The sequence below is a fragment of the Nicotiana tomentosiformis genome, chromosome 9 (genome assembly GCF_000390325.3).
Source record: "Nicotiana tomentosiformis chromosome 9, ASM39032v3, whole genome shotgun sequence".
Classification (NCBI taxonomy): Eukaryota; Viridiplantae; Streptophyta; class Magnoliopsida; order Solanales; family Solanaceae; genus Nicotiana; species Nicotiana tomentosiformis.
Window position 1 is genome coordinate 79,911,197 of NC_090820.1, and position 9,195 is coordinate 79,920,391.

Below are 9,195 nucleotides of genomic sequence, written 5' to 3' on the forward strand. Positions count from 1 at the left end.
AAAGGCAACTTATGGATGATGAGCGAGTGGTACAAGAAGAAGAGGTCCCGAACAATGTGGTGCAATTAAATGATGAAGTTCGGATTGATATTGATGATAGTGTGGAAGAGACTCAAGAGGAGGTCAACCCATCTAGGTATCACATTATTGACATACTAGAATTGATAGTGCAAAAGGCTAAGGCACCATTGCATAAGCCTCCACCTCCATACCCTCAAAGACTTTCCAAGCAAAATGGCGAGAATCAATTCAAGAAGTTCATTCAAATGATGAAGAGTCTCTCAATCAATGTTCTATTAGTTTAACCTTTGGAACAAATTCCTGGCTATGCAAAGTTTATGAAGGATCTCGTGACAAAGAAATGGTCAATGAATTTTGAAACCACCAAAGTAACTCATCAAGTGAGTGCAATTGTGCATTCAATGGCTTCTAAGTTGGAGGATGCTGGTGCTTTCACGATTCCTTGTACAATTGGAAGTGCCGAGTTTGCAAAAGATCTTTGTGATCTTGGGAAAAGTATCAATTTGATACCGTATTCGGGCTTTAAGACCTTGGGAATTGGAAAACCAAGACCTACCTCTATGAGATTTCAAATGACCGATCGTACTATGAATAAACCTTTGGGAGTGATTGAAGATATCTTGGTTCGTATTGATAAATTCACACTTCCAGCGGATTTTGTCCTTCTAGATTGTGAAGTTGATTATGAGGTGCCAATTATTCTTGGGAGATCTTTCCTTGCTACGGGAAAGGCTCTTTGTGATGTTGAAGCCGGAGAACTTACATTCTGGGTTGGTGAATAAAAAGTGGTCTTCAGTGTGTTTAAGTCCATGCGGAAACCAAATAGCAATGAGGTGTGCTCTTTTGTGGACTTGGTGACCGATGTTATTGTTGATGAATCAAGTGCTATGATCAATGTTGATGATATGTTGGAGGTCATCTTTATCAACTTTTATGATGACCATATGGATGGCTTCATGGAATGTGTGAACTCTTTGCAAGGAATGGGGTCGTACAACTATGCTCTCCGAATATTGTCCTTGGATCATGAAAATAGGACAACTCCTCCTACAAAGCCTTCTATTAAAGAGACTCCTACCTTGGAGTTGAAGCCATTGCTAGATGTGGTTGTCTCCTATAACCTGTTGTTGGGCAGGCCCTGGATCCATGCTTCCAAGGCAATCCCGTCTTCTCTGCATCAAATGGTAAAGTTCGAATGGGATAGGTAGGAAATAGTTGAGCACGGTGATGAGAACTTATCTGCTTACAATGACACAATCATTCCATTTATTGAAGTTAAAGATGATAAACGGCCTTGGGTTTACCAAATGTTCGAAACAGTGTCTGTCGAGAAAATTCCCAAAGGAGAATGCACTCCAGGTCCGAAGATACCATACGCGCCCGTCATGGTAGCAAATGAAATGTTGAAGAATGGTTTTCTGCCGGGCAAAGGACTAGGTTCATCTCTACAGGGTATTGTGCATCCGGTGTGTCCACGCGAAAGTTTTGGTACATTTGGTTTGGGATTCACACTCACAGGGAAGGACGTGAAAAGGGCTAAGAGTTTGAAAGGAAAGGCATGGTCACTCCCTAAACCTGTTCCACATATCTCCAAGTCTTTCGTCAAGTCAGGGGTCTCCAAACGCCCAATATCAGTGGTCCCAAAACCTGTGGTCGACTTTGATGAAGAGCTAATCAAGAGGTTCCAGAGTCTATTCGATGATGTTAATATGGTCGAAATCGGGGAAGGTTCCAGTAATGCCGATGTGCAGCTTGTTGGGCCAAATGTGAAGCTTAGCAATTTGAAAGCTACTCCTCTCCCCATCCGTAAGGAGTTTTGGTAGTTTGCTTTGTTTTCTTTTCTTTTATCTGGGTTATTCCAGGGTTGTAATCCAGATTTTTCTTAGTTTTTGCTTGTTTCGATGTACAAACCCTTCTATCCTCTTATTTTCAATGAAATACAATTTCCTATTTTCCAATTAGTCCTGATAGCGTTTCATTTTTGTTTTCTGCTTTTTCTCTCTGTACAGTTCTTTTTATGCTGGTTTCAATGACATGACACGCATGAGGAATTTTCAGCCAAATCTTAAAAGCCGATCTAATTGTGAAATAACGATCCAAGAAGTAGAGGGTGATGATGCAACAGAATATGATGAAGAAGCGGCATTTGAGGAAGTCAGTAGAGAACTAAAACACTTTGAAGAAAAACCCAAGCCTAATTTGAGTGAAACCGAAGCAATCAATTTAGGAGATCAAAATAATGTCAGGGAAACCAAGATAAGTGTGCATCTGGAACCGCAAATCAAGGAAGAAATAATCAAAACACTGTTTGTATACAAAGATGTCTTTGCATGGTCGTATGACGACATGCCGGGTTTGAGCACTGATTTGGTAGCACATAAATTGCCAACTGACCCTACATTCCCTCCTGTCAAGCAAAAGTTAAGAAAGTTCAAGAGTGACATGAGTGTGAAGATTAAAGAAGAAATCACAAAGCAACTGGAGGCAAAAGTCATTCGGGTCACTCAGTATCCCACTTGGTTAGCTAATGTGGTGCCAGTACCAAAGAAGGATGGTAAGACGAGGGTGTGTGTTGATTATCGTGATCTCAACAAGGCAAGTCCAAAGGATAACTTTCCATTGCCGAACGTCCACTTTCTGATTGATAATTGCGCCAAGCATGAGATCGGGTCTTTTGTGGATTACTACACAGGATATCACCAGATCCTGATGGATGAGGAAGATGCAGAAAAGACAGCATTCATCACACCATGGGGGACATACTGCTACCGGGTAATGCCATTTGGTTTGAAGAATGCTGGGGCAACTTACATGAGTGCAATGACTACCATATTTCATGACATGATACACAAGGAAATTGAGGTTTATGTAGATGATGTGATCATAAAGTCAAAAAAGCAGTCCGACCATGTTGGAGACTTGAGAAAGTTTTTCCAAAGGCTCCGCAGGTACAACCTCAAGCTCAATCCGGCAAAATGTGCATTTGGTGTCCCGTCTGGGAAACTGTTAGGATTCATAGTCAGTCGACACGGTATTGAGTTGGACCCATCAAAGATCAAAGCCATCCAAGAATTACCACCGCCAAAGAACAAAACCGAGGTAATGAGCCTTCTCGGAAGGTTAAACTACATCAACAGGTTTATTACTCAACTCACGACAACTTGTGAGCCCATCTTTAAGTTGCTGAAGAAGAATGTTGCGGTTAAGTGGACTGATGAGTGTCAGGAAGCATTTGATAAGATCAAGAGTTACCTGTCAAACCCACTTGTGCTGATCCCGCCAGAACCTGGGAGACCTTTAATTCTCTATTTGACGGTATTGGATAATTCTTTCAGTTGTGTGTTGGGTCAACACGACATCACAGGAAAGAAAGAGCGAGCCATTTATTATCTCAGCAAGAAGTTCACTCCTTATGAGGTTAAGTATACTCTTCTTGAAAGGACATGTTGCGCCCTAACTTGGGTGGCACAAAAGTTGAAGCATTATCTGCCATCCTACACTACTTACCTCATTTCTCGCATGGATCCTCTAAGGTATATCTTTCAGAAGCCTATGCCCACTGGGAGGTTGGCAAAGTGGCAGATTTTACTCACAAAATTTGACATCATCTATGTGACTCGAACCGCGATGAAAGCCCAAGCCCTACCCGATCACTTGGCCGAGAATTCGGTGGATGAAGTATATGAGCCACTGAAGACTTATTTTCCTGATGAAGAAGTGATGTATGTTGACGAGGCTGATCATGATGAAAAGCCAGGTTAGAAACTCTTCTTTGCTGGAGCTGCTAACATAAAAGGTGTCGGAATAGGGGTTGTACTCATTTCTGAAACAAGGCATCACTACCCCGTAACAGCTCAACTTCGATTTTATTGCACTAATAACATGGCTGAATACGAGGCATGCATTCTGGGTTTGAGGCTAGCTATAGACACAGGAGTTCAAGAAATATTAGTTTTGGGAGATTCAGATATGTTGGTTCATCAGATTCAGGGAGAATGGGAGACTCGTGATTTGAAGCTCATACCGTATCGACAATGTCTGCATGATCTTTGTCAATGATTCAGGTCGGTAGAATTCAGGCATATTCCTAGGATTCATAATGAGATTGCCGATGCCTTGGCTACTCTGGAGTCAATGTTACACCATCCGGATAAGACTTATGTCGACCCTCTGCATATCCAAATCCGTGATCAGCACGCCTATTGCAATGTGGTTGAGGAGGAACTTGATGGTGAGCCTTGGTTCCATGATGTCAAGGAATACATCAAATCGAGGGTATATCCGGTACATGCCATAGACGATCAAAAGAGAACCATTCGACGTCTGGCTAGCGGATTTTTCTTAAGTGGGGGAATAATGTACAAGAGAACTCCAGATCTAGGATTACTAAGGTGTATAGATGCTAAACAAGCCTCGACTATCATGGCCGAAGTGCATTTCGGGGTTTGCGGGCCACATATGAGTGGGTATGTCTTGGCGAAGAAGATTCTTCGAGCAGGTTATTATTGGCTCACCATGGAACGTGATTGCATCAGCTTTGTTCGCAAATGTCATCAATGCCAGGTGCACGGTGATTTGATTCATTCCCCGCCATCTGAGCTGCACACAATGTCGGCACCTTGGCCCTTTGTTGCTTGGGGCATGGATGTCATTGGACCGATTGAGCCGGCAGCGTCAAACGGGCATAGGTTTATTCTTGTGGCCATTGATTATTTTACCAAGTGGGTCGAAGCTGTAACTTTCAAGTCCGTGACCAAGAAGGCAGTGGTAGATTTTGTTCATTCAAACATCATTTGCCGGTTCGGAATTCCCAAAGTAATCATCACAGATAATGCTGCTAACCTCAACAGTCATTTGATGAAAGAGGTATGCCAATAGTTCAAGATCATGCATCAAAACTCCACTCCGTATCGTCCTAAGGCAAACGGAGCTGTTGAGGCTGCTAACAAGAACATAAAGAAGATACTTCGTAAGATGGTGCAAGGTTCTAGGCAATGGCATGAAAAGTTACCTTTTGCTTTACTGGGTTATCGCACTACTGTTCGCACTTCAATAGGCGCAACTCCCTATTTGCTGGTATATGGAACCGTGGTAGTTATACCTGCGGAAGTTGAGATTCCATCCCTGCGGATCGTTGTTGAAGCTGAAATTGATGATGATGAGTGGGTCAAAACCCGGCTAGAGCAATTGAGTTTGATTGATGAAAAAAGATTGGCGGCAGTATGCCATGGTCAATTGTATCAGAGAAGAATGGCAAGAGCATACAACAAGAAGGTGCATCCCCGAAAATTTGAGTTGGGTCAGCTGGTATTGAAACGCATCCTTCCACATCAGGTTGAAGCTAAAGGCAAGTTCGCCCCAAACTGGAAGGGGCCTTTCATTGTGACGAAGGTGTTGCCCAATGGTGCTTTGTATTTAACAGACATAGAAGGTAAATGTGTGGATATGGCCATCAATTCCGATGCAGTCAAGAGATATTATGTATGATTTCTTTGCTTATCTTCAATCGCATTTTGTACTGGGCATGTTCAAAGTTGGAATGACGAAGACATTTTATTCTGCTATCCCAAACACTTTTATCATTTGTTACCCCTTTTTTGAGCCATATTTATTTTCTTTCATACCCCGCTTTCATGACAGAAGCAGAATTAGAAATATAAAAGAAAAGAAAAAAGAAGGAAAAGATAGAAGCAAAAGAAAAAAGAGAAGGAAAAGAGAAAAACAAAAGAAAGAAAAGAGAAAAGAAAGGAGAAAAAGAAAAATAGAAGCAAAAAAAAAAAACAAAACAAAACAACTTTTACTAGTTTGAACTACGTTCGACCTGATTCTTTTTGAGGATACGTAGGCAGCCTTACACGGTTCGGTCCCATCAAAATAAAAATCAAAATTTCCCCAAATTCGAAGAAACTGGGGCGGAAGTTTTAGTTTTGTAAAAAGATCTGATTCCAAAAGTTGTAATTTTGAACCCCTTCATTTTAAATTATTTTGAGCCTGCATGCCACCCTTTCTTTCTAACCCTGTCCAAAACCTACACTACAGTCCAAAGAAAGACCTTCTGATCAACTTTGAGGATGCCGAGTCAAGTGAGATGGAGGTGTTATTTACATCATGGGTAGCACCTTTGTTCATGGGCACGAGGAAAAGTCAATAAATGAGAGAGTCTTATTGGTGAAAACCCTCACGGCACCATAAGGCGATGGTGAGCTGAGAAAAAATTTTAAATGAGAGAGTCTTATTGATGAAAACCCTCACGGGCGCCGTAAGGCGGCGGTGAGTTGAGAGATGAACAAATGAGAGAGGCTTGTTGGTGAAAACCCTTCGGGGCACTACAAGTCAAAAGAGGTTGGTGACTTTACGGAAAAGTTGAATTGTTGAAAGCCCGGGTTTTGAAGCATGAAGACATGACATAACAGAAATATGATTAGTTGGATGGATTAGGCTGATCAATCCGAAATACATGTCATGATCATTAGAGCCAGCTGATTCATTCAGATAAGTCTCTTTTCAATTTTTTTTTCAAATAGTCATCTCAGTTGTTCTTTTTTATTCCTAATTCTCGAAGTCACTTCGCTTCGTTTTCTTTTGGGTCTATTTTTCTAAGTCTCTGTCAAATTAGTCTTTTGTGAAGCAAGCAAGAAAGGACTTCAAAGCTCATTACCAGCTTTTTATTTGCACCAAGCGAAATTTGGCCAGGCACATTCCAAGTGACATGGTTTAGAATGAGCAATGCGATGGTAACTGAAGTTCAGGTGGTCAAGTGATTCGTGAATTTGTAGGAATTGCAAAGGTTCCACAGTTGTCAGAATGAAAGTGTTATACGACGAGTTGAGTGTAAGTGATTCAAGTCATTGAGAGGTTTTGTGTTCGAGGTCCGATTGAAAGGTCAAACAATTCTTTGTAGCCTGAAGAAGCTAATCAGAATGAAGCGGGATAGTGGCAGAAGTAGACACCTTCAGCAAGGATGCCACGAACTAACCGCCACAGTTTCAAACTGACAAAATTTTCTTTGTTTTAAGCAGGGGAAAGAAATCTTGTTTGCTTTGCGAGGAATCCCCCATGAGGAAGGTATGTTCCAGATGAGTTCAGTCTTAAGTTTTCAGGACCCTCCTGGATAATGGGATCTAGTTTTAATTTTTCAGGACCCTCCTGGATAATGGGATGCAACTAACAATCAATGAATGTTCCTGGTACAAACTGGGGCAGAAAATTTTCTCTGTTTTGTTTGTGTTGTCATGATTGCAGGCGCCCACCTGGAGAACGAGGGAATTCATTTTAGTTTTTAAGTAAGCAGGCACCCACCTGGAGAATGAGGGAATTTATTTTAAGTTCAATTCAGTCATCAGGCGCCCACCTGGAGAATGAGGGAATTCATTTCTATTTTAAGTCAGCACAGGCGCCCACCTGGAGAATGAGGGAATTTATTTCAAGTTTTTAAGTAATCAGGCACACACCTGGAAAACGAGGGAATTCATTTCAGCTTTTATGTTAGCAGGCACCCACCTGGAGAATGAGGGAATTTATTTCAAGTGTTAATTCAACATCAGGCACCCACCTGGAGAATGAGGGAATTTATTGCAAGTTTTAAGTCAACAGCAGGCGCCCACCTGGAGAACGAGGGAATTCATTTCAGTTTTAAGTAATCAGGCGCCCACCTGGAAAACGAGGGAATTCATTTCAAGTTTTAAGTCAACACAGGCGCCCACCTGGAGAATGAGGGAATTAATTTCAGGTTTTAAGTCAGCAGGCGCCCACCTGGAGAATGAGGGAATGTATTTCAAGTTTTTAAGTCAGCAGGCGCCCACCTGGAGAACGAGGGAAGTTATTTAAGGATTCAATTCAAGTTAGAAGTAGCAGAAGCTCGCCTCAAGAATGCGAGCTGACAGTCTGAGATGACCAAAGGAAGAAGTCTCAATCCAGAATAAAAAGAATAAAAAAGAAGTGAATCCAAATGCAGAAGTAGATGAAAAGATATGGGCTGCTCAAGACATGATTGAAGTCGCAAGCTTTGCATGTCCCATCTTGATCCGAAAAGCCGAAGAAGAACGAACTACCACCTGCAGCTAGCAAACATCGAGGTTTAGATCAGAGTCTGCATGAAGAACCAGTCAAAACTCAAGATCAAACTTCAAAAGACTCATAGATAGGAATCTTGTAACTCGTAGCTAATAGGCTTAGTTAGTCTTTTTCATTTTGACTTTGGTGTAATAAGGAGCTCAGCAAGCAGTAAACAACAGCATCAACAGTGAAATCACAGCTTCTCGGTAGTCCCAGCTACCAAAACTTTCAGAACTACACTGACCTGATTTCTCCATAGCCGAGGATATGTAGGCAACCTCGGAAGCAAGGTTCGGTCAAACGTTTTTTTTAAGATGCTTCCCATGGAATATCTAAACGGGCAAAAAATCGCTCGTATTTGCTCAATGTATCTTTGCCCGAAAACTCTTCGTGTTTCCAAGCAAAGAGGGGCAGCTGTGAGCATTTTCGCCCGACTAAAATATTCCTATAGAAATTCACAAATAGATTTTTTCTTAATTGTTTTTAGTTTTATAGAATTTGTAGGAAATTTGGTTAATTGTTGCTTGCATCTAGTTGCATATTTAACATTCTAAAATCATAAGAAAAATACCAAAATGTCTAAAGTATTTCGTGCATAACATTTTAGGTCTATTTGCATTTAGTATTTAATTGCATGAGTTAATTGCATTATTAAACGAAAATCAAAAAAATATATATATGAGTCATTTTTATATTCTTAGCTTTAAATTGCAAATTAATAATTCTTCCTTCATTAGTCTAAATTAATTAATTATGGTAAAATAAATAACTAGGTTTATTTCTACAAATTAGATTGATTTAAGACTTAATTTAGGTTTTAATTAATTAGGATTTAAAATCAAGAAAAAGAAAAGAAAAGAAAGAAATTCCTTTCTGGTCTCGAATTTGGGCCAAAATAATTTCTGGCCCAAACAATCACCCCCAAATCCGCCAAGCCCAACCCCCTCACCCGGTCCAGTTTAGCGACTAATGCGAACGACGTCGTTTTTGCTGAATCGATCTCGACCCTTCAATCCAGCTCCATCCAACGGACGCAGTCCACTCTCACACCCATATAAAAAGCCCATTATACGTTCCCTCCCCCAAAACCCTAAACCTAATTCCAGAACCCAAGCGGCC

At 41.0% G+C, this 9,195-nt stretch overlaps 2 protein-coding genes across 2 annotated transcripts; both read left to right on the plus strand.

Moving 5' to 3' along the window:
- The first annotated feature begins 368 nt into the window (after positions 1 to 368).
- Positions 369 to 803, plus strand: LOC138899065 (uncharacterized). The gene has a single exon (XM_070185180.1). It carries the CDS (start codon positions 369 to 371, stop codon positions 801 to 803), a length of 435 nt encoding a protein of 144 aa, XP_070041281.1.
- Positions 804 to 3,903: 3,100 nt separating this feature from the next.
- On the plus strand, positions 3,904 to 7,136 carry LOC138899066 (uncharacterized). Its single transcript, XM_070185181.1, has 3 exons — positions 3,904 to 3,992; positions 4,086 to 4,296; positions 7,041 to 7,136. Exons 1-3 carry the CDS (start codon positions 3,904 to 3,906, stop codon positions 7,134 to 7,136), a joined length of 396 nt encoding a protein of 131 aa, XP_070041282.1.
- The last annotated feature ends 2,059 nt before the right edge of the window (positions 7,137 to 9,195 follow it).

What these genes read in the sequence shown, in the direction of transcription:
- LOC138899065 (XM_070185180.1), top strand. Translation starts at nt 369, where the DNA reads ATGAATTTTGAAACCACCAAAGTAACTCATCAAGTGAGTGCAATTGTG.
- LOC138899066 (XM_070185181.1), top strand. Translation starts at nt 3,904, where the DNA reads ATGGCTGAATACGAGGCATGCATTCTGGGTTTGAGGCTAGCTATAGAC. An exon ending in GTTTTGGGAGATTCAGATAT is followed by an intron (nt 3,993 to 4,085) that starts GTTGGTTCATCA and finishes TCAATGATTCAG; the next exon opens with GTCGGTAGAATTCAGGCATA. An exon ending in AGGAATACATCAAATCGAGG is followed by an intron (nt 4,297 to 7,040) that starts GTATATCCGGTA and finishes TGTTTTAAGCAG; the next exon opens with GGGAAAGAAATCTTGTTTGC.